The 26,179-nt window shown below is 37.6% G+C and overlaps 1 protein-coding gene across 1 annotated transcript in view; it reads left to right on the top strand.

Annotated features, from left to right (window-relative positions):
- The window catches only part of si:dkey-103i16.6 (uncharacterized protein LOC557125 homolog), a 99,383-nt gene that overhangs the window by 51,086 nt on the left and 22,118 nt on the right, over window positions 1-26,179 (top strand). The window contains exons 2-4 of the mRNA XM_039761631.1: window positions 18,561-18,822; window positions 24,653-24,832; window positions 25,405-25,637. Coding sequence (XP_039617565.1) covers window positions 18,561-18,822; window positions 24,653-24,832; window positions 25,405-25,637 — 675 coding nt within the window. The remainder of the gene's footprint in view (window positions 1-18,560; window positions 18,823-24,652; window positions 24,833-25,404; window positions 25,638-26,179) is intronic.

The following is a 26,179-nucleotide window of genomic DNA, read 5'->3' on the forward strand; positions in this document are numbered from 1 at the left end:
TTGTTCCCCTGCCTTGTGGCTGGCTGGTGTTTCTGGCAGGAGTGCAATTGTTTTCTTTTCCATCGTCCTTACTCTTGTGTTGAGCTACTGACTTTGAACTTGAGGCCTCATAAGGGAGCCAGATTATATAGCTATTTGTCACTTTAGGAATCTTATGACAACCCTGCTTCTTCCATTGCGGATCTCTTCGGAGGCTGTACTGGAGTTCTCCTTCCGTTTCCAGGACAGTTTTATTTCAACCATCTGGTCTGTTCTGGGATTCCTTCAGTCTGGTTCAAAATAGAGGGGTAGAGGGTTACATTTTGGAAACCTACGCTCAGTGAAACTCTCACATGGGATAAAGTCTAACCAAACAGATCAGGAAATGGCCATCTAAAGGCTCTGTGAAGATGGCCTTAGTGAATGTTCGGTCCATGGCCAATAAATTGTTTATTTGAGATTACTTTTTTACTTCTCGTAACTAGGATTTTTAATTTATGTCAAAGACTTAAGTAATTGCTGGTGACTCTGCATCTCTCGCCTCCTGGCTATCACTGCTTTTGCTCACCAAAAACATTGATCGGGATGGTGGGCTAGCAGTGTTTTTTTTGATAATTGGTTTAAATATAGACCTATGCTATGGCCTAGATATGATAAGGATTTTATTCAGGAATTCACCTTTTCTTTTTCCTTCCCTCCTTCATGGTGTCGCAATCGGATAGACTGCTGATTCTGAGATATTTAAATATTAATTTCTGTTGTCAGACGAAATCCTTGGTTAAAGATTTTTAGGTCTGGTGGACTCCTTTAATTTAGCACAGGTGGTTTCATGACCAACTCATCAGAAAAGGTCATGTGTTGGATTTAGATCTTACTCTTGCCCTCCCTGTAAATAATGTGGAGATTTTTGATGCTGGAATTTCTGACCACTATGCAGTCATCTTTGAATTCAAACTCTTCTGTCCACCCAGGAATTTCACACAACCCCAGTGTTAATTATGTTCAATAAAGGCTGAGCATAGGTGGAAAAGGGGTAAACTCCAGTTCTCATGAAATTCTGAAATCTCGCTTGGAGCTCTCCCAAGAGGCAGTGAGAGCAGCAAAATCAAACTCAGATTTAACTGCAAATGCTGCCTCAAGACCTAGAGTGCTATTTAACGCAATGAATGCTTTCTTAAACCAACTGGACAGTGGCTTTCCTATGATTTATTACTAAACTTTTTTTTAATAAATAAAATCCATGTTGTTTGGTTTGGCATTTTCCATGCAGCTGTGGATCATAGTGCACAGATTCTAGCTTCCAGCTTCCCTTGGACTAATGTATAGCCAATTTATGCTATTCCAACAAGTTTCCTCCTCCCAGCTAGTGGATATGCGCTACATTTTAAGGCTGTCAGTTATCCTCTTGATATGTTACCTGCATGACTGTTTAAAGATTCTTTTGGTGTCCTCAGTCCACTAATTTTGGCCATATTTTAATAACTGTTTAAAAGTGAGGGAAATGCCTGATAACTTCAAGCATGCAGTTGTTCAGCCACTACGGAAGAAGCCTACTCTGGATTCCACAATGCTTTCAAATTACAAGCCTATCTCTAAACTTCCCTCCCAGTCCAAAATTATGGAAAAGGTGGTTTATGTGCAATTACTTTCATATTTAGAGGAAAACAATCTGTGATGTGTTTCAATCTGGTCTTAGAAGAATTCATAGTGCAGAATCAGTTTTGATGAAAGTGACAAATGATATTTTATTAATCTTGGACTTGGGTTCTTACTATTTTAGTGCTGCTGGACCTTTGTGCAGCTTTTGATATGGTGGACCATGAGGTTCTATTAAATTTGCTTGAGTGTGAAGTCGGAATTCAAGGATGTGCACTGAAATGGTTTGTGTCTTACTTAAAAGGTTAGATCTATGTCTGTTAACATAGGTGATGATTTCTCCCAGCCAGCTCTGCTCATACAAGGTGTACCCCAAGGATCTGTTCTGGCCCCCTTATTATTTGCCTTATATCTGCTCCCTTTGGGGTCCATATTTCAAAAACACAGTGATGATTACCATTGTTATGCTGATGATACCAAGCTTTATCTTGAAGCGATGTCAGGGCTAACTTTATCTGTGAAAAGGCAGATGAAGTGTATTAATGATGTTAAACTTCAGATGGTGCAAAATTTCCTCAATCTGAATGAATATAAAGCAAAGGTCATTTACAGGTGCTGGTCATAAAATTAGAATATCATGACAAAGTTGATTTATTTCAGTAATTCCATTCAAAAAGTGAAACTTGTATATTAGATTCATTCATTCATTACACACAGACTGATGTATTTCAAATGCTTATTTCTGTTAATTTTGATGATTATAACTGACAACTAATGAAAGTCCCAAATTCAGTGTCTCGGAAAATTAGAATATTGTGAAAAGGTTCAATATTGAAGACACCTGGTGCCACACTCAGCGAATTAACTCAAAACACCTGCAAATCATTTAAATGGTCTCTCAGTCTAGTTCTGTAGGCTACACAATCATGGGGAAGACTGCTGACTTGACAGTTGTCCAAAAGACGACCATTGACGCCTTGCACAAGGAGGGCAAGACACAAAAGGTCATTGCTAAAGAGACTGGCTGTTCACAGAGCTCTGTGTCCAAGCACATTAATAGAGAGGTGAAGGGAAGGACAAGATGTGGTAGAAAAAAGGGTACAAGCAATAGGGATAACCTCACCCTGGAGAGGATTGTGAAACAGAACCCATTCAAAACTGTGGGGGAGATTCACAAAGAGTGGACTGCAGCTAAAGTCAGTGCTTCAAGAATCACCACGCGCAGACCTATGCAAGACATGGGTTTCAGCTGTCGCATTCCTTGTGTCAAGCCACTCTTGAACAAGAGACAGCGTCAGAAGCGTTTCGCCTGGGCTAAAGACAAAACTGCTGCTGATTGGTCCAAAGTTATGTTCTCTGATGAAAGTAAATGTTGCATTTCCTTTGGAAATTAAGGTCCCAGAGTCTGGAGGAAGAGAGGAGAGGCACAGAATCCACGATGCTTGAGGTCCAGTGTAAAGTTTCCACAGTCAGTGATGGTTTGGGGTGCCATGTCATCTGCTGGTGTTGGTCCATTGTGTTTTCTGAGGTCCAAGGTCAACGCAGCCGTCTACCAGGAAGTTTTAGAGCACTTCATGCTTCCTGCTGCTGACGAACTTTATGGAGATGCAGATTTCATTTTCCAACAGGACCTGGCAGCTGCACAAAGTGCCAGAACTACCAGTACCTGGTTTAAGGACCATGGTATCCATGTTCTTGATTAGCCAGCAAACTTGCTTGACCTTAACCCCATAGAAAATCTATGGGGTATTGTGAAGAGGAAGATGCAATACGCCAGACCCAACAATTCAGAAGAGCTGAAGGCCACTATCAGAGCAACATGGGCTCTCATAACACCTGAGCAGTGCCACAGACTGATCGACTCCATGCCATGCCACATTGCTGCAGTAAACCAGGCCAAAGGAGCCCCAACTAAATATTGAGTGCTGTACATGCTCTTACTTTTCATGTTCATACCTTTCAGTTGGCCAACATTTCTAAAAATCCTTTTTTTGCATTGATCTTAATTGATATTCTAATTTTCTGAGATACTGAATTTGGGACTTTCATTAGTTGTCAGTTATAATTATCAAAATTAAAAGAAATAAACATTTGAAATACATCAGTCTGTGTGTAGTGAATGAATCTAATATACAAGTTTCACTTTTTGAATGGAATTACTGAAATAAATCAACTTTATCATGATATTCTAATTTTATGACCAGCACCTGTATATTTGGGCCTACTTCTTTCACTAATGAAACTGGCACTCACTTAAACTCAGTAACATCAAAAATGTCAAGAACCTGGGTGTAATCTTTGAATTGTTACTAAGTTTGGACAAAAATCTTCACAGTGGTAAATTTAGGCTGTTACCAACTTAGGCAAATTTCTCAATTAAAATAATATAAAATAATGACACATCTCAGCTGTACTATTGCAAATCCCTATATGTGGGATTGCCCATATCTGCTCTGTTGTGCCAACTGGTTCAGAATGCTGGAACTAGATTTCTAACCAGCACTAGAAAAAGAGAGTATATCTCACCTGTACTGCCCTCTATTCATTGGCTACCAGTGGGTTTCAGGTTGATTTTTGAAATTTTCTTTGTTTTTAAGGCCTTGCATGGTTTCACCCCAAAATACATCTGCAATCTCCTTCATCCCTTCTCGTGAATGAGGGCTTTGACGTCATCTGTTTAGCTGTGATCTTGCAACTACAAGGAGTAGTTAAAGTCTAGGGTTGACAGGGCTTCTTCAGTTGTTGCTCCAAGGCTTTGGAACCTTCTATTGAGCTTTTTAAGACTTGGTTAACAAACCACTTTTTCTCTTCCACATTTCACTGTGGGTAAGGTCTTTGGCGGGTTTGGGGATGGAAATTAGTCATTAACAAACTATTTTACATAATTGTTTGCTTTATGGTAGTCTTATGCTCTTTTATACAGCACTTCAGTACAGCTTGTGGTGTTTTTAAATGAGCTTTATAAATAAATTTGACTTTGACTTTTTGACAATGCCTCAGAGCTAAATGGGGGATTATCTGCATTGCCTGCACAACAACTTGCTGTTTCTTATTTAGTTGAGCTATTATTTGATAAACTTAAATCGTTGAATCAAACCAATCTGAAAGCTCTGGTATTTCTAGCTGCACTAAACCATATTTCAATTTAAAAAACACTAAAAAAATAACAATTAGTTTTCTGTATTTTAATTTGTTCCTTTAATTTGTTCCTTAAGTCAAGTATGGCGGAGTGGTGGCTCTGAGGCTAGGGATCTGCACTGGCAATCAGAAGGTTGCTGGTTCAAAACCCGTAAATGCCAAAAAGGGACTCTGCTCTGTTGGGCCCTTGAGCAAGGCCCTTAACCTGCAATTGCTAAGCACTTTGAGTAGCGAGAAAAGCGCTATATAAATGCAAAGAATTATTATTAAGTTATTTGTCTCGGGTTGAAAATACTAAAGAAAAAAATGTACATTATTTACATAATCTAGTTAATCAAAAAAAGCACAAAATAGTAATTGGAAGTAATACATATCGGAATAGACAGACCCAGAAAATGCTGCCTTACTACAAATATGAGAATTATTAGTGTCCATACCAGTGCGTCCTTATTGTGTATAACTTATAATGTCCTAAATGTTTCTCTTTACTTTTAGAAAAAAAAGTGTGAATGGCAAAATTCAGTACAAGGTTTAAAAATAGCTGCTTTCCACATTAGGATCTCATAGAGGCCTGGTTAATTCAGATGGTTTTGGCCATCTGGGTTTTGTTTATTTATTTTCACATGGTCCATGCTCTGTTTTGCAGTCCACTGAGGAGGAAAACATTTCGGTAGCCATGTATTGTGTGCATTCAAAGCCCACCAGGACTCTTTAAGGACTAGGTTATACCTGTTTTGATATTTTTTACTGAAATTGAAAGTGCTAATCTGAATAGTGAAAGAAAAGATGTAGCTGCCTATGAATGAGTGTGAATGGTGATAACCTTTTGGGTATTTTTTTTTTCCTGGATTTTGGGTTTTATTTATTTATTTATTTTTGAAACCCTTTGCATGTTAGTTATGTCTATTTTAAAAATGGCTACGGCCTAGGTACTTAATGTAATATACTCTCAAAGGAAACAAAATTGTAATTGTGTTTATTTCTAAATTATCTTTTATTGGTACTTGCTGTTCAGCATGAGCCTGATACACTTTCTGACTTCTCCTGGTATCTTTCAGCATTGGTTTGTTTTATTTGTATTAGCTATCTATAGTATTTATCAGTTTGTTTATTTGGTGCTTTACAGTTTCTTTTTGTGGTATTCTTTTTTTTATTTTTGTGATGGTGCATTCTGTCACTAATAGCATATGAGTATAAAATAAAGACTGAATTGAAAACTTTTTTTGGCTCTATAATATCTTGTTTCTGTGTTTGCACTATGAAACTTACATTGGTTATTATTAAGACCTTTTCTTCAAATTGTGCCTTAACACTTCTCTTTTGGTAGAATTGAATTTTCAAGCATATAATTTTAGTATCACTAGAGGTCTTGTAAACAAGAATTTCATTATATTCATCAAACCAATTGAACTATTTTGCATATTAATTTAACAATAGCATTCACATTTTGAAGTATAAGAAGTAAAAATACATAATCATTTTTCCCAGGACATTACTTAACAAATTTAATTTTTTGTCATACTCCTTAAAACTCACAGAACTCGTTCACACAAGCTGTACTGTAAAAGGGGCTCTGAAGGTCATGTGTTTACTCCCATAGGTGTACCGAATTATTGTATTTGATGTAATGCCAGCTTTGGTTTCTTTATTTTATAGTAGCATTTCATTGTTTCGATGCAGTACTGTTTGAAAATAATTTCTAACGTATCTATGAATTAACAGTGTACTGTAAATTTGAGTAGATGATGTTTATTCAAACTTCCAAGAAAACATAAATGTCCATTTTGATTTTTATAAGCAAGATGTAATTTCCGATATATGTCCTTTTTTTAAGTTGCTTATTTACTAGATATTACTTCTTTGTTTCTTATAACCTTTATAGATTTTACCTTTTTACTAGTTTTGGCTTCTTTTTCCTGAAAGCTGTCAGAAAGGTTAGATCTACACATCTTTCTTCTTCCCTCTTTTCTTTCTACCTATATTGAATTCCTCCACCACATCATTTATCATTGATTTTTTTGTTGGTTTGTTCTCCCCCACCACCATTGCCACTACCCTTTACACCCCCCATTTCTTTTTAATTCAAACTACAGAGGCTATTGAGGGACTGTTTCTTTCCCAGCTGCTTTTGTTGACACAGTCAACCTAGTTATTTTCAACCCCTCCTCTTGGTTCATTCACCCTCTTTTCTGGCTATAAAGTATCTTGCATCTGTAGTTGTATTAGCATAGGCATATTGAAGCAGTTAGTTTGAGACTAAATATATTGCTACCATTATCTATTGTAAAATGTTGACAGTTTTAAAACACTTTTGCTTTTCATTGGCTAAAGGGTAGAAAACAAAAGCAACAAAGCTGTAATTTTATTGTAACAGTCTTTTAAATATGGGCAAGACAGTTATTGGGTAAATGGAGTGGAAAAATTCTTGCATTAGAGCAGTGTTTGAACGTAGAAGTGAAATTTTTGAAATGGGGGAGGGGAAAAAAAACTAAGTATCAGAAAAGAGAAAGCATATACTAGGCTAAAGTGTTATGTTAGCATATTCAGATCCACTTGTACTTTGGTATTATGAGAGTATTTTTATTCCCCTATCCTTTACTATGTAGTCAAATACTTTTGTATATACTGTAATTGTTTACTGTTTGCTTGTAACCATGCATTTTTTAAAGTGGGTGTGGCCTAGTATTTAATGTGTTGGACACCACGATTGTTGATTACAGCCTTTAGCTCATTTATGTCACCTAATCTGTATGTGCTCCAGTGACAAAAACAACACATAAATTTAGTTTAAGTGGGTTTAGAAAAAATGGATGGGTAAAACAATTGAATTTTAAAATAGCTCAGTTGCTGTGATAATGCCTTTTATATTTGTTGAAGGATGCTATACAAAATAGATTCATATACGTTTTTTCCTTTTATATAAAACAAGTACACCATAGTGAAGATAATTTAGGCATTCTTCAATTACCATAATATTTTTGTGACATTTTTTGCACACAAGCAGTCAGAGCATCAAATGTTTTTCAATTTTATATACTGTACACTTGCATAAATGTTTTGTGTGACTGAAGCAGTTTCTTCTGCTGTACTACTATATTCTTTTTTTGTTTGCTTCTTTTTCAAATGCCCTTGTGGTAAATTCTTCCAAACATCTTACAGATTTTGCCATAACATTTGACTTTTCCAGCCTTTTCGTTTGTGTAAGTGAGCTCACATAATTTCAATTATTTTGAGTTCAAGTATCTGAGGTGTCCACAGGCCAGTCTAGCATTCTTAGTGTTACAATTCAGGTAAGTCCTAATTGTGTTTACATTTGTGTTTTTGAAGTGAATGTTGAGAGATATTTTTGCCTACAAGTCATTTTCCTGAAGGTACGTTGCAACTAATTAAAGTCCATTTATATTGTTTAGCACCTTCATTCTATCAATTTTGACCAGTTCATCTACTCTTCCAGCAATAAAGATCTTGATAGAACTGCCAATGTGCTTCACAGAAGGCAGCAGGCAGGCATGTCATATCTTTTTTTTTTTTTGATCTTTTGGCATCTTTGTGATGGACAACTGGACAGCTGCATAAGCTGATGATAGCATTGAATTGAGTACTAAGCAGGGCATACGAGGAAGATTTAAAACTGGATTTGTTTTCCATTGCAAGCCAGGTTAATGTGAATTCATGAATTTTTGCTGATTTGTAAGATTTTATTGTGTGTGTGTTTGCTGCCCAGCAGTAAAAATGAAAGTTAGGTAGTTTCACACCTTTGGCTTTAGATCTCTGTAAAATCACCTTTTGTATGTGTAGCTTTATAGAATTACAGGTGAATCATGATATACTTTAATCTAATTTCTTAGAGTGATTTATTTATGTCTATAGGGATACTCTGGAATTGATATAGGAGCTTATGAATTAGTGTTAATTCTCCTAAGATGATATAAAAGGTAAACCATCTATTAACATCTTGTTTGATTTTATCCAATGTACTTCAAAACTTGTACTTTAAAGTTATTTTAAGTATATTTACTTGTGATGGGTATTCCCAGTTGTTTAAAGTGTTTTGATATAATGAGCGAAGAGCAATCCAAACAGTCTAGACGAGAACAGGCAATTCAGTCCAACAAGGCTTGTCAGTCCTATCCACTTAGATCTTCTAAAAAACATTGTCTAGTTTTGAAAGTTACTAAAGTCTTGCTGTCTACCACGCTACTTGGTAAATTATTCCAAGTGTCTATGGTTCTCTGTGTAAAGAAAAACTTCGTAATGTTTGTGTGGAATTTACCTTTAACAAGTTTACAACTGTGTCCATTTGTTCTTGATGAACTCATTTTAAAATAACAACAATAATACATTTATTTGAATAGCAAGTTTTCATACAAATGATGCAGCTCAAAGTGCTTTATAAGATGAAGAAAGAAAAAAAATGTAACAATTAGGCAGTACTAATTAACAAAGAATAAAGTAAGGTCCAATGGCCGGGGGGACAGAAAAAAACAAAACTCTAGAAGGCTGGAAAAAAAAAAAAAAAAAAATCTGCAAGGGTTCCAAGGCCATGAGACCAACCAGCCCCCACTAGGCATTATACCTAACATAAATGATCTCAATCAGTCCTCATGGTTTTCAGGCTTCACATGGAAGAATTAGATGACGGTGGTCATGTGGACCTCTGGCCTTCAATCAAACAATGTAGGGGCTGCACTGTGTTTTGATCAAATGGTGGTGACCCAGATCTCCACCACAGAAAACTGGAAAAAAACAGCAAAGTAAGTAGGGTTTAGTATGGATTTTGGAGCCATGTAAAAAAAAATGAAAATTGGATGCATATACAAAATACCAGAGTTTCACTAAAATGAAGCCATGAGAAAGCAATGTTAAAGTAATGGGTTTTTGGAAGATTTTTAAAGTGCTCCACCGTATTAGCCTGGTGAATTTCTATCAGTAAACTATTCCAGATTTTAGGTGCATAACACCAGAAGGTTGCCTCACCACTTCTTTTAAGTTTAGCTCTTGGAATTATAAGCAGACACTCATTTAAAGGTCTAAGGTTACAATTTGGAGTGAAAGGCATTGCGAGATATAGGACGGAACGAGATTATTTAAGACTTTGTAAACCATAAGCAGTATTTTAAAGTCAATTCTAAATGGCACAGGTAACCAATGTAGTGACATCAAAACTGGAGAGATGTGCTTGGATTTTCTTCTCCTATTTAAGATTCTGGCAGCTGCATTCTGCATTAGTTGCAGTTGATTGATGTCTTTTTCAGTAGTCCTGAGAGGAGTGCATTGCTGTAATCTAGTTGACTAAAAAATTGTCAACTAATTTTTCAGCCTCTTGCAAAGTTATAAGGGGTCTAATTTTTGCTATATTTCTTAAGTGAAAAAATGCTTTCCTAGTATTCTGATTAGTATGTGATTTTAAAATTTCGGTCATTGTCAATAAATACCCCTGAATTATTTACCTCTGTCTTAACTTTCAAGCCTAATGGATCCGGTTTATTTCTAATACCCTCATTATATCCATTTCTGATTTCTCCTTATTTGGCTTGATAAAATTACTGCTCATCCATTCAGAAACACAAGTAAGACATTGTGTCAGTGAACCAAGAGAGTCGGGGTCATCAGGTGCTATTGATAAATTGATGTGTCATCAGCATAGCTGTGGTAGCTCACGTTATGCCTTGAGATAATCTGAGTTTATGGAAGCATATAGATTGAAAAGAGCAGTGGACTCAGGATAGATCATTGTGGAACACCATATAGAATATTGTGTCTTTGAAGTATAATTACCACAGCTAACAATGAATTTTATACCTGTCAAGTAAGACTCAAACCAATTTATGAGACCCACCCACTGACTATGGTGATTTTTCTGTCCCCCCTGGCCATTACCTTACTCTTATTCGATGTTAATTAATGTTGATGTATTTTGTTTTATAATTGTGTCTTTCATTTTTCTATTCTTTAATATGTAAAGCACTTTGAGCTACTGTTTGTATGAAAATGTGCTATATAAATAAATGTTGTTGTTGTTATAAGAATATTGTGATCAATGGTATCAAATGTGGCACTTGGATCTAAGAGGATGAGAACAGATAAACGGCCTCTCTCTGCATTTACACTCAAGTCATTTGCTACTTTAACAAGTGCAGTTTCTGAACTGTGATTTGTTCAAAAACCTAACTGAAACCTGTCAAGAACAGCATGTTTATTTAAGTGATAATTTAGCTGCGTAATGACCAGGGCTGTGGAGTCGGTAGATAAATGCTCTGACTCCTCAGTTTCTAAATCTTCCGACTCCCCGACTCCGACTCCTCTGTATGTATATACTATGCTAATGTATTTTCTACATCCATTGAAGGAAAGGAAGGCAACATACATGTCATTTCACCACAGAACTACTGGCTAGGAGGCCAACACTCTACTATAATGCCAGATTAAAGACAAACACAATTGATTGGCGGCCGCAGATTGCGGGTGTCCACATGGATGGGCAGATCCAGCTTGCCGAAAATCTCAACCACCGCGCCCATCCAAAGTAATGTGATGGCTGTCTCCTCTGTCAGCCAGCCGGACGTTTAGTGCATTGTGTCACTCACCGGCTAGGTGATCAGCAGAACGAGCCTCTGCTGGAGACAGGTAGGGAGGTCTGTGTTCTCGGCTCCTTCGGCCCCCTTCACTAGCGCATAGCAAAGGGGAGCCGACGGAGCTGAGAACACACCAGATGATTTTTCAGGTGTTTGACGTGATGACTGTTGAACGGCCGAAAAATCGGCAGTGCATCTGTAAATGTATGGGGGGCTTTAGGCTAGGTTCACAGTTCCCTGTAACAGTGGAACACGACACAATGGAAAGCGGTGCCGCACCTTACCTGTGCATTACATCCCATATAGTGACGCATACAGTCAATGAGAAGCATGCTTCATGGTTACTTGACATGTTCGTTTTGTGGTAACATTATGCACTGCATGCATTGGGCTTTATTCTTACAGCAGAGAAGTAGTTCATTGTGACTGTTTGTGAATTGGGACATTTCAACTTACTTTTTTAATTCCTATTTAAATTTAGTAGGAGTAGGAGTCGGAGTCGGTTAACTTTTTGCCGACTCCGACTCCAGGTACCCAAAATTGTCTCCGACTCCGACTCCACAGCCCTGGTAATGACTGCCTTTTCTGGGATTTTGCTTAATAAAGGCAGGTTAGAAATAGGTCTAAAATTTTAAAGAACAGAAGAGTCGAGATTATTTTTCTTGAGAATGGGTTTAATAACAGTAGTCTTGAGACAGTTTGGGAATACCCCCATATCTAATGATTAATTTACTATGTCAGAAACACCCTCAGTTAGCACATCAGAAACTTCTTTGAATAAATTTCTTGGTATTGGGTCAAGGACGCAGTTGGAGGGTCTCAGTTGAGAAATTATTTTGTATAAATCAGGTAAATCTGTCCTGGTGAAAGAATTTAATTTGCTTAAAATGGAATACCAGGGTTTAAGAGGATCAGTATTGGGTGGGGATGTACTATATTATTTCTTATATCATTAATTTTGTGATTAAAAAATATACCAAAAGCCTCAAGTTTCAGTGGAAGTTTTTCGGAGGCATTCCATTGAGTGACCTGGGTTTAGAAAACATTCAATAGTAGAGAAAAAAACGATCAATACAGTAGTAGAGAATAACCGTCTTGATCTACTGTAACAATTCCCTTCATATTTTTAAACACTTCAATCATGTCACCTATTAATCTTCTTTTGCTTAAACTGAAAAGGCTCATCTTTTAATCTTTCTTCCTAATTCATCCCCTGTAGCTCTGGAATGAACCTAGTCACTTTTCTGTGGGCCTTTTTCTAGTGTTGCTTTTTGTAGCCTGGAGACCAAAAGTGAAAACAGTACTCTAGATTTAACAGATTCTAATTTGGGGTCCTGTACACCCGGGGGGAGTAAATGCTAACATTACTCAAAGTTATTGTCTGCTTTTTTTATTTTTATTTTTTTTTTAATTTTTGGTTTTTATTACTATTTAATTTAATATTGTTTCTTTGTATCAGTATACTGCTGCTGGATTATGTGAATTTCCCCTTGGGATTAATAAAGTATCTATCTATCTATCTAGTGGTACTTTGTGTGGAGTGTGAGACAGTGTGCTGTATCAGTGCATGCATATACACACACAAAAGTTTACTTGAGGTTTTTGTAAATTTATTAAAAATAAAAATATTTTTAAAAATAGAGTATATATATTAAAAATTGTTGCAGCCCTAGTGCTGACCCCTGTGGAAAACCACTCTTAAACTCTGATAAGGTTCCTCGCATCATCACTCTGTTTCCTGTGCCTGAACCAATTCTGCACCCATCTAAAAACATCACCCTGAACTCCCACTTCTTTTAGTTTGGTGCCTGACTTCTTATGTGACTCCTTACCAAATTCTTTCTGACAGCCCAGATAATTTCATAAGATCCACGTTGATCATACCCTTTTGTTGCTTCCACATAGAATTCCAGCGTATTAGTAAAATGTGATCTCCTTTTGAACCCATGCTGACTGTTCAGAAAAACTTCTGTACTTTCCATGTGCTGCTCAATCTTCTCCTTAATAATTCCTTTCATTAATTATCCTATAATGTATGTTAAGCTCACTGGCCTATAGTTGCTTGGATGTGTCCAGTCTTTTTATATGACAGGATAATATTTACCCTTTTCCAGTCCTTCAAAATATTCACATTGTGCAGTGACTTCCTAAAAATGTGTGAAGGGTTTATATTTGTATTCTTTATCATCCTTAAGAACTCGAGGGTAAATATCTAGTCCTGGAGATTTGTTTGATTTCAGCCTATTTAATCTACAATTTTCAAATCAATCAATACCTTCTTATTAGTCCCATTTACCACTGGGAGGCTATCTACTTCCTTGCTTGTGAAGATCTCAGAAAAATGCTTATTTAGAGCATCTGCTATTTCGCTGTCTGTATTTTTTAATTCCCCTTTACTATTCCTGATGTACTTCACCTCCTCCTCCTCGACTGTTCTTATAGTACTAAAATACTGAAAGAAACACTTAGGGTTGTATTTTGCCTTATCTGCTATGTTCCTCTCCAACTGTCTTTTAGCTTCTCTAATATCCTTCGTAATGTTATTTTCCTTTGCAGCTTCTCTTTTAACTCTTTATTAACCCACTGCAGAGATTTTAAAATTTCATATTAATTCCAAATTGAGATTTGTACTCATCCAGCAGTTTAAACCTATTTCACTGCTCCTCAGCTGTTTGAACACTTTAAAGATTATCCTGGTCTATGTTCCTTAGACATTGCTCAAATTTTGCCCTACCAAAATTAAACTTAACAGTTTTAGTCTTTGCATCAGCATGATCACAAAACACTGAGCATTGTATTATGATATGGCCACTTGACCCTTGTGGTTCAATCACCTCTATACCCTCAATTCTATCCTGATTATTACAAAATACTAAATCTGCACAGGCTTCACCCCACGTTGATTCTTCAACATACTGTGTCAAAAAGCGGTTACCAATTACTTCTAAGAACTCCTGCTCTTGTACTCTGCTATTTGCAAGGTTATCCCAGTTAATTTTGGTTAGTTAGTCTCCCAAGACCATAACATCCCCCTTCTGTAAACATGCCTTTTTAATAATACTAAAAAGATGTGTGTTGAAATTACTGTCTGCAATAGGTGGTCTATAACACACACTCCTAAAATAAGGCCTCTTTCCCTAAAGCTTTCCAGGCGAAGCCTCATGTCCTCACTAAAATGTGGCTCATTGTCCAACTGACTAAATTCGGTTTGACATACACAGCATCCCCACCTCCTTTTCTGTTGTACCCATCCTTTCTAAAAAATGTGTATCCCTCTGTTATACTCATCCCCATCATTGTTATTTAGGTTTCTGTTGTTGCTATAATATTATAATTATGCTCCTCTACATACAACTCCAACTCACTTGTTTTATTTTTGATACTTCTAGCATTATGGCAAGCATTTTTTAAAGTGTTACCGTTTGTTTGCAGTTTTGCTCATATAAATGCCTAGAGTTTATCAAATTGATGTCAATTTGATTTTAACATTTAAGACAAGACCATCTCATTTGGCTTCCTTTTTTGTTTGCATGGTCTGAAATTGAAAGTTTTAAATTGGAGGTTTTCAATTTGGGCCTCATTAACTTTGTGTCAGACTGTAGTGCCTGATATGTGAAAAATTCGGAAATGATCTTGCTCTGCTAGGTTGAGAGAGGATTTTTGCACTTTAGTTTTGCTTGGTAAATTTCTATGCTCTCTCCAAAGTCAACCTGAAAGATGAGAGCAACTTTTGCCATATGTTGTCGGCTATATATTTTAGCTTTGACCATGATTATTAACCTGAAAAGATGTCAGGTTATTTGTAGCTTTTAGTAATTATTTTAACTTTAACCATATACTGTACAGTGTACAAGAAATGGTTCTTACAGGGAAAGTAAAAAAAAAAAAAAAAATTAAACAATAAAATGAACGGTAAATTAAAGACTCTACACGATAGCCAAGTCTGCTTCTTGAAAAACTTTATTTTGAATAAATAGTATGTGGCCAATACATTAGGTAATCCTGCCCTTTTCATGTTTTACAGAAGCTCTTTAAATAAATAAATATCTAAATAGATGGATATATATAAATATATATAAACACACACTATGGCCTGAACACCAGGGACCTCATGTATAAACAGTGTGTGTGCACAAAAATGTTGCGTACGAACATTTCCATGTTCAAATCGCGATGTATAAAACCTAAACTTGGCATAAAGCCACACAAATTTTCACTGTAGCTCCAACCCTGGCGTACACAAGTTCTCAGCTCAGTTTTGCAAATTGGTGGCACCCAGTGTCAAAGCAGTGCTACTGTTCCAGTGGGTTTCCCTTTCTTTTCTAGATCCACATCGCTGACTCTGTTTTATAAATACACTAAAATTAACCGGATACTGTTTTAGTTTAATGCATCTGATTGTAATTAACCTGTAACAATATAATGGTCCACGGAATGGTCAAACTATTTTAAATACCATAGCTGCTTTAGCGTCGTTGTTCTCACTGCACTTTTTTTATCTTTTTTTTAAGCTGCTCCCGTTAGGGGTTGCCACAGTGGATCATCTTTTTCCATATTACTCTCACTGCACCACTTGGAGTATTTATATCACTGTATCTGAGTGGGGAATCACAGCTATACAGGAGCTGACCGGAAAGAGAATCATCGGTATACAGCATCTAGCACACGCTGCCTCAGCCATGGTGTCTATTGAACTGCTCTCATATGGCAAATGCTTCAGAGCCTTTCCTCACGGTTCAGAAACAGTTTCATCCCAAGAACTATAAATGCACTCAATCAGTCCATCAAGTGCTCCTTGTAGAACTGTTTGTGCTTAGTACAATTACCTTACTGTAAACTTGCGATAGTTATAATATTGCACAACCTGCGCCACTTTATAAAGCGCGTATTTACATATGTTGATGATATCATTTTTAAGATGAAATGCAGCAAAATATGTTTATTACATTATCCAGAAAAAAATGTTAACTTCATTTAAATAATATATATTGTTAATAATTAAACATGTGAGGACATGGTGCCGTAGCGCTAGCGAGGAGCTGGCACTCTGTTCACGGATTGTTCCTGCCTCGCGCTGTATTCTTGCTGGGGCTGGCGTGACAAGGGAAGGATAGATGGATGGAGTAATTAAACATATACTACAAAGATATTTCAATGTTCCTTAGAAGATGTGAATAATCAGCATTCTAAGCTTATAGATTAGCTTGTGGCATGGCTTACCGTCTATTACAGAGCTGATTGTGTGGCGATTGGTTACTTAGAGAAAGAAAGGGAAGGACAGGAATTTGAGGTTAGTATGTTTGAAAGAGACTGTACTGCTGCAATTATTTCATCGAAGGTTGCACATAGCGCAGCAAGCATCTTGCGTGAGGCAGGAACAATCACTGCACCACCATGTACCCATGTTTAATAACATGCTTTAACTCCTGTCATCATGAAAATGATATCAAGTATACATCTCAGTATTTGAATTTATTCAGAGAGCTGTAATATCACGAATGTAATGGATTCTGTGCCCTGTCGGAGGAAGAGAAAGCCTGTTTAAGAAGCACGTAGTGATTCACACACACAGCACATAGAAGATCAAATACAAAACAAAGCATTTAACGTGCTACTTTAGTTACAAAGGGATTTGAGAAACTAGTAAATTAAGTGATTTTAAGATGAAGTTTATGATGTTCTACTTTAATGACAAAATAAACTACGTGATTAAAGTGGAAATTTCAAGATTTAAGTTGACATTTCGTGATTTTTTTTTTTTTTTCTTTCCCCCCACTGTGTGCCTATTTTTTTTTCTCTGTATCCTAATAAAGCTTTCATATGACACTTAGATGGTGGGCTAAGACTCGCCTTTTCACTGCAACTTTGATATTTGACAAATTCTTCTTTATTTTGGGCACTGTGTGACTTTGTCAACTTGAGCTTTCAAGTTTGTCGAACACTCTGTATCACTCGATTTAACTTCTTTTTGTTGTTTATACCACTGTAATAAACCAACAAATAGTACGTTTTTCCTTGCCTCCACTTGGTATTCGCTGAAATTCTTCAACCCCAAACCAATGGTTTTTTTTTTTTTTGTGGCATGCACATTTCCACTTTTGTCCGTACGCCATGTTGTAGTGTGAATTCTATGCACGCCGTTATGCATGAGGCCCCAAGTCAAGTCAGGTTGGGGAGCATGCACTGGTACACCTTTTTGGCAACGACCATCTATCTGCCGCAGCCACGTATTACATGGTTGTCCCCTTGGCCTGGTACAGCCACTCAGGTCCTCAACAATGAGAATCCTACGACCTGGATCAGTCTTGGGGAATCCCGCCACATGGCCATAGTGCTATAATTGACGCTCCCTCACAATGCAGGTAATGTGCTTCATTCAGGACTCCGTGAGCTTGTATGATGTTAAACTGCATCCGGCAAGCTGTCCTTCAACTTGCAGAGAAATCATGGGGGTTGGTGGCAGGATTGGTACTCCAGCCATTATAAAAAAAAAAAAACATGCAGCTCTGAGACAACAGGCAGGACTCCTTTCTGCTCTCTGCGGGAGTAGCTCTGCTGCAGCCGGACATAGGAAGGCTGCTTGCATTATGCAGGTGATGGGGGTTGGATAGTCCTTGGGAGCCCCATCCCCAGAAGAGTCAAAACCGTCAGAGAGCCAATGGGGTCATGCCTGTTGGGGATTAGAACTGGTGTTGTGCTGAGGCATCACCTGCTACACGGCAGCACTCGGGTCCCAGTTTGAAGTGGCACATCCGGGTAGGTGTTTGGAAAGTTTTGTCTCTCCGGCATGATGAACACCAGAAAGACTAAGAATAAAGAAACTTTAAAAATTACCCATATTACTGTGGGTATAAAGGAGCACCAGTAGTGTTTCTTGACAAACTTCTGCTGAATAATTTGTTGGCTAAAATTACTCAAATTGTGTGGCTGTGCAGCATTATTCATAATGAAATAGTAAAGATTAAGGTGTATTTAAACATTGGATGAAAGGTGATGTTAGGTAAATATACCTATTAGTTGTATATCTTTCATTCATTGAATAACAAATAAAATTTTGGTAAAATGAAATGACTAGTTGGAGTTGGAGGTCCAAAACATTTTTTTGAATTTTGTAGAATTCCTCATCACTGATATATTTTTATGTGCAGGAATATTATGTTAAAGGTGTTTATTATTGTATTTCATTGATGCAGCTGTTGAAATGTAAAAATGTATTTTTTCTCATTTCCAGTAGAACTGAAACCTTAACTGAACTTTTACTTTACATTTCAGGTTTAACTGACCTAGCTACTAAACAGAGTCATGAAAGAAAAGCAGGCCCTCTACCAAGCCCAAAGTATCATGCAGGCAGAATATCTGAAGTGGCCCAGCACAAAGATGAAGTAAAAAGTCCTACAATGAAAACTGAAGCTAGAGTAGTGAGCAACACTACCAGAATCAAACCTGCTACCGTGCTTTCTGAGAGTCTAGATTCTGTCTTATCAAAAAACTTTTGCCAGCTAACACTGGGTGAAAGAAATCGGAGTGAGATAAGGTAAAATGTATATGTTTGCAGTTTTTATTTAAAATTTTCTATACGTAAATCCTGCCTCTGTTTTAATTGATTTTTTTTTTTCATTGATATCTGACTTGGACTACCAACCTTTAATTAAATGTTTGCATAATGGAGATGTGCTACTTTGGGAAAGCATTATTTTAACATGCTATTTAACAGGTTAATCCTATAACAGCTCACTGAAATTACTGGTGTAGTATTGGTTTACCATCTCTTAATTTTAACAACGTGCTATTTAAGGCATTTTGAACAGATTTTTTTTTTCCTTTTAATCTGGGGCACTGCAGTAAAGAGAGGTGTAGAGCTGTCAGCTGGCCACTTTGTTTTGAGCTGGCTCAGAAGAGTAAGACATCAAGCAGATACACTTGGGAGACTGGTAAGCAGGTAGTGAGGATCTCCTGGAAATGTTTAGCTTCTTTTCATCTAAGATGTGACTTAATCTTGGTGCAGGGCAAGGATAGAGCCTATGGGTGAATACTAGGGCAGGACAAGTGATGAAATTAAGAGGTCATCCATACAGTTAGGTCCATAAATATTTGGACAGAGACAACTTTTTTCTAATTTTGGTTCTGTACATTACCACAATGAATTTTAAATTAAACAGCTTAGATGCAGTTGAAGTGAAGTCTTTCGGCTTTAATTCAGTGTGTTGAACAAAAAAATTGCATAAAAATGTGAAGCAACTAAAGCGTTTTTTTAAAACAATCCCTTTATTTCAGGGGCTCAAAAGTAATTGGACAAATTAAATAACTGGAAATGTTCATTTCTAATACTTGGTTGAAAACCCATTGCTAGCAATGACAGTCTGAAGTCTTGAACTCATGGACATCACCAGATGCTGGGTTTCCTCCTTTTTAATGCTCTGCCAGGCCTTTACTGCAGCGGCTTTCAGTTGCTGTTTGTTTGTGGGCCTTTCCCAAGTTTAGTCTTCAACAAGTGAAATGCATGCTCAGTTGGGTTAAGATCAGGTGACTGACTTGGCCATTGAAGAATTTTCCACTTCTTTGCTTTAATAAACTCTTGAGTTGCTTTGGCTGTATGTTTTGGGTCATTGTCCATCTGTATCATGAAATGCCGCCCAATCAATTTGACTGCATTTAGCTAGATTTGAGCAGACAGTATGTCCTTGAACACCTCAGAATTAATTCGGCTGCTTCTGTCCTGTGTCACATCATCAATAAACACTAGTGTCTCAGTGCCACTGGCAGCCATGCACACCCAAGCCATCATACTGCCTCCACCGTGTTTTACAGATGATGTGGTATGCTTTGGATAAAGAGCTGTTCCACGCCTTCTCCATACTTTTTTCTTGCCATCATTCTGGTAGAAGTTGATCTTGGTTTCATCTGTGCAAAGAATGTTTTTTCCAGAACTGTGCTGGCTTTTTTAGATGATCTTTAGTAAAGTCCAATGTAGCCTTTCTATTCTTGAGGCTTATGAGTGGCTTGCACCTTGCAGTGCACCCTCTGTATTTACTTTCATACAGTCTTCTCTTTATGGTAGACCTGGATATCGATATGCCTACCCCCTGGAGAGTGTTGTTCACTTGGTTGGCTGTTGTGAAGGGGTTTCTCTTCACCATGGAAATAATTCTGCGATCATCCACCACTGTTGTCTTCTGTGGACGTCCAGGTCTTTTTGCGTTGCTGAGTTCACCAGTGCTTGCTTTCTTTCTCAGGATGTACCAAACTGTAGATTTTGCCACTCGTAATATTGTAGCAATATCTTGGATGGGTTTTTTCTGTTTTCGCAGCTTAAGGATGTCTTCTTTCACCTGCATGGAGAGCTCCTTTGACCGCATGTTGTCTGTTCACAGCAAAATCTTCCACATGCAAGCACCCACCTCAAGTCAACTCCAGGCCTTTTATCTGCTTAATTTATAATGACATAACGATGGACTTGCCCACACCTGCCCATGAAATAGCCTTTGACTCAATTGTACGATTACTTTGAGCCCCTGAAATGAAGGGATTGTGTTAAAAAAATCAAATTTTTATGCAATCATTTTCTACAACCCACTGAATTAAACTGAAAGTCTGCACTTCAGCTGCATGAGGAGTTTCATTTAAAATTCATTGTGGTAATGTACAGAACTGTGACAATGCGGGCTCTGCTCCATGCTCCCATCTACCTTTTGGGAGCCCTTGAACCCAACACCATCGATAGATATAACCGAGGTGAGCTAGACAGTGAGGCAACAATAGCAAGGGGTTGGTTTTAAAAAGTGCTTTTATTAAAAATATCAAAACAAAATGTTCAATTAAAGTGCAGTGATTTCAAATTTAAATCTTCATTAAATAAATAATCCAACAAAGAAACATGGAGGTTAAAAATCAATAAATAGAACAAAAACGAGGTTCAAAACGTTACTGGAAGCAGTCTTCTAAAATCAATAAGCTTGGTGCCTCTTTTAAACTAGCGTCTCGCCTGCTTCTCCCGGTTGGGCTTTACAGCAGGTGAGACACACTCTCAGCAGCTGTCCGTTCTTTCTCTCTCACACACACACACTCACTCACACACACACACACACACACACACACAGGTCTGGAGACTTCCCAATCCTGGCTTTGGTCTGGCACTCATCTCAGGCCTGTGACTTGGAACCTTGGCATCCAGGACGCCCACACCAAGGACTTCACCTCCAAGCCTCCCGACTCCCGCTGCCACCCCGGCCTTACGTGGACAGTCTTTCTTCTTTGGTCACTCCCGCTACATGCTCACTCAGCGTGAGCGACTACCACTTCAACTCCTGGTGTCAGCCTAACACCCAGGCTTCCCCACAGCTGCCTACGAGCGTTCGTTCACTCGCTCGGCCACTTGCACCGTCTCTCTCTCTCGTTCTCTTTCCTGTTCTTTCCAGCCACCTCCGTCTTTCTCTCTCTTTGTTCTTTCTTGTTTTTACACTGTTCTCCCTCTTAGCTGACTCGCGCTTCTATATATTGAGGGGGGCCATAGCAGCTGCAGCACATTAGCAGTCTCGGGAACAATCACGGATGTGGGCAGTCCCTCACCTGTGCACTAGGTGAGAAACGCCCACACTGCAGATCACCCCGAGATCTGCTACAGCCACCACGCCTCCTCACTAAGCCGCGAGCATGGTGATTATTTATTTAAAACAAAATAGCCTTTACTGGAAGAGCTGTGGACCCATATCTCCACAAGAACCAAAATTAGAAAAAAGTTGTCTCTGTCCAAATATTTATGGACCTAACTGTATATGAATACTAATAGGTCAAGAAGGAAGTAGTTAAGTCCTCAACCAAAACCAAGCCAAAACATTTCCTAGAGTGTGTGGTAAAGAAGGTCTGGAACACTTTGAGGATCTTCTGAATGTAGCAAGACTCGGCTAAAGTTATGTCTTGTCACGGATGGGATATCTGAGTGCATCTCAGCACTCTGTTGATGAAGATCTGCATGGAGTACCAGCTGATTGATTTCTACTTGCACTTGCCCAGCTCTCAGCTGAGTTTTAGGTAGTTAGAGTTAGATCCACATTGCAAAATCTAAGGTATAGTTTAAAACTGAAAACCTTTAATTGTAATATTTGGTATCACAGATTAATACATATAAAATTCAGAACATTTAATGTTATCAAGTAAGTTGGTATGTGATTGGCATCATTGACTAAAAAGGCAAAAATTAAACTTTGCATTTTATTCACAACTAGTAACATTTGAACCTCTGGTCCTTGAAGAAAGGTGGTGTATGTGCCTGTTACAAAAAACAGCACCCCAGGTCACTCCATCGAGGTTGCTGCCAAGTCTTTCACTGGCATCCAATGTTGCCACAGTTCTTTTTTTGACAGATGTGTGTGCAACGGACCTGAAGTCCACTAAAGTAGTGTAGAAAGGCTGCACCTCCAATGCTTTGGTTGTGTGTGATTTTCAGTCTGCCTGTGCACTGTGCTTTACTGTCAGCAGCATATACTACTGTAATGTTCTTGTCTCTTTAGCCGGACGGCCATATTACTCCTTTTTTGCAAGGCATGAAGTTGTGTCACTGTTGCTCCTTGCTGGGAGAATCACCTGAACCCCCCAACCATACTGTTCTTGTCAGCAGCATGCATCACTGTGGTTTTTTTTGTTGGCCACGGCACACATCTGCATTGCTGCCTGCCATGAAAATGACAAAGCTCAATTTCATGGCTGAGGTGGCCCACACATCCAATTCATGGGTCTTGTTGCATTTATCACATCATAAGCTGTTGACTGAGACCAAGATCAAGGTTAAAAGCTCAGGGGTGCATGAGTTTTTGCGTGTCAGACAGACAACCCTTAGATAGGGATACATATATAGATACTGCCTAATATAATAGACACTTTTGAAAATAACAATTGTCAAACCCACTTAATCCAGCTCAGGTTTAGGGGTAGTTTTCTAATGTCTATACTGCCAAGATTTGGTGCAAGGCAAAAGCCCATTCATTGAGGGGAGCATCAATTCATTCCAGAACCCACTGCTTTCACAACCACAAAGGGCATATTTACAGTTTCTAGTTAACCAAACATGCACACACAGAGACATGGTCAGAATGTACAGATTCCACATGAACAAGAACCTGGCAGGAAACCTGAGGATAGATATGGCACAGAATGATCATATTTGTGATTAGTAGTAGCACACTTTATATTAAGAACATTTATGTTTGTGATTTGTTCTGTTATAACAGTTTACTTGTAACGTGTAAACATTTGGTTTACAGAATAACACGACATTTAATGATTATCTATTTTGGGACCTTTTCAGATGTTATTTAATGGGTGAGGGGTATTGCTAGAATGTACCTTTTTTAGTTGAGTGCTCATTGGTGTGATTTGAAATGTTCACCAGCTACTTTGTGTAAATGAACCTAAGTGATAACAGGTTTGTACTCTTAAGACTAAGCAGACTTGCTATGGCGAACCTTACCTTGGTTGGTGCAAATAAAGGACATCCTTGGAGTTCATTTAATGATAAGACTTTTTTAATTTACCAAGTATTTTCTGAAACAATTACAAACACATTCCTATTTAATTAACATTTTTATGTAGCACTTTCCCAAGCCTGCGGTGGGCTGGCTCCCTGCTTAGGGTTTGTTCCTGCCTTGCGACCTGTGTTGACTGGGATTGACTCCAGCAGACCCCCAGTGACCCTGTGTTAGGATATAGCGGGTTGGACAGCAACTGACTGACTGACTTTCCCAAGCTGAAAGAGCTTGCCAAAAATAAAGACTTTATCCCTGTACTTCCTTTGGAATGAATAGTAAATCTGAAAAGAGCAGGGAAGGGACAGAGGATTTAATCAAAAATTAATGCGTCAGTTAATATTTCAGACTCAACCATGATGTGCATATTTAGGAAAGCACATTTGATGTGATCCAGTTGTAGGGTCAGAATTAGCAGTTTAGTTATAATTTGTTGCGACTGTTGCTTCCCAGTTCTTTCAAAAATGATCTTAGATGACTCAAATCCCATTTTAAAAACCTTTTAGAAAACAGTGCTAAGGCTAATGAAAAGTTTTTAATTACCTGAACTGGAAACCAAATGAGAGTTTATTTTATAGCCTTTGATAATGATGTGGAGAAAGTAAGTGTACTGGTATTTAATTTTGTTAAATTCCATTTGTTTGATCAGTAGGTGTTTTGACTGAATGGTCTCTTGAATGAAAATAAAATTGACAATGATTATTGGATATGATTGCTGAGATGAACTGTAACATTGTAAAATAAATGTATGTGTGGAGCTCTCTTAAGATGTCTGATTTCTTAATTTCACATTTTCTTGTAAATTAAATTTCTCCATTAAACTAACCATATAAGCATTGCTTTTAGAACAGGCAAAGTTAACCAGAAGGTCGACATAACAGCCATTCATCCACCATATTCTACCAGAAGAGGGCATTCATTGTGCCTGGAGGACATTGTAGGTTTCATCAAACAGAAGCGCACAAAAAATATTATTGTGATGGCGGGAGCTGGTATTAGTACAGCCAGTGGTATTCCAGACTTCAGGTCAGTAGACTATACAGGGTTTTTCAGATTAAAGACAGCTTCATATTTACTCAGACTGATATTTTGTATCATGTACTCTGTAAAAATAATAATTTTGCCCAGAATGAGTTCTATTATTTTTGGCAGACACCTTATTGAATACGTTAATTCATCAGGAACAAGGTGATGACATTCTTTCTCATTCACACTGCCGTTTTTATGGCAACAGATAATTACAACACTGGGTGATTTTCAGCACAGACAAAGAAGTGGAGTTTGTGCTGTAAATGTTTGTCTGGTTAAACACACTTTTGATTTAATGACCACTATGTTAATGGGATAGCTCTCCTTTCACAAGTCTTTGTGGTTTTGTGCTATTATTTTTTTCCTTTTGAAATATAAAACGTTGAGTAGTTGATAACTAAGGGTTCTTTTGCCTTTCTAATGAAATGTTTAATTAAGTGTTATACAACACTGTCATTAATATTGCTAAGACAAGACTGGCATGTTATTTTTATAGAGAGAACTGGAATAAAATCTTTCTGCGGAGCTATCAAATAATTGAATGCTTCTGTTTCAATATTCATATACAGATCTCCTGGAACTGGCCTATATGCAAACTTGAAGAAATACAACATTCCTTACCCAGAAGCTATCTTTGATATTAAATTCTTCACCTGTGACCCCAGACCATTTTTTTTGTTGGCTAAGGAACTCTATCCAGGAAAGCACAAACCTAACTACGTACACTATTTTGTGAGAATGCTACATGAAAAGGGGTTGCTGCTTCGGATGTATACCCAAAACATTGATAGCTTGGAAACAAGTAAGTGAAGTGTGAAAGAGTGTTTTTATACTGCCACTTTGCTGTATGTGGTCTACTTAGAGCAGCTGTCCTGTAGGCATTTTATGACTTCTATTGTGTCCTAATCATTTGACTGGGTTTACTTTTTTGAAGTGACTTTTTTTTTTATCATCATGGTTATTTTCAAGGTACACAATTATGGCTCCCTGAGGTTACTTTACTCTAAGACAATGTTGTTTCTTGATGATGGTGTATTTGTAAGCACTGTCCTTGTGTCCTCCTTTGTGGTTTTAAACTAGTAGTTTAATCCAAGGCAGACCTAAATTAGCTTTAAAGCCTTGTTGATTTCTGCAGCCTTATTTAATATGGGAGGATGGATAAGTTCTAAAGCCTTCAAATGACAACAGGGATTAAAATAAAACACATTTGTTATTAAAATCACTTTATTTTTATGTATGTAACTGATGTAACATGTTTTGGAAACGTGTATTTTTTTGTTTGTTTAAAAGACTGGCACTGTAACACCTGAAGCAAAAATATTAGGGCTGGCAATCGATTAAAGA

The sequence above is a fragment of the Polypterus senegalus genome, chromosome 8 (assembly GCF_016835505.1).
Source record: "Polypterus senegalus isolate Bchr_013 chromosome 8, ASM1683550v1, whole genome shotgun sequence".
Classification (NCBI taxonomy): domain Eukaryota; kingdom Metazoa; phylum Chordata; class Cladistia; order Polypteriformes; family Polypteridae; genus Polypterus; species Polypterus senegalus.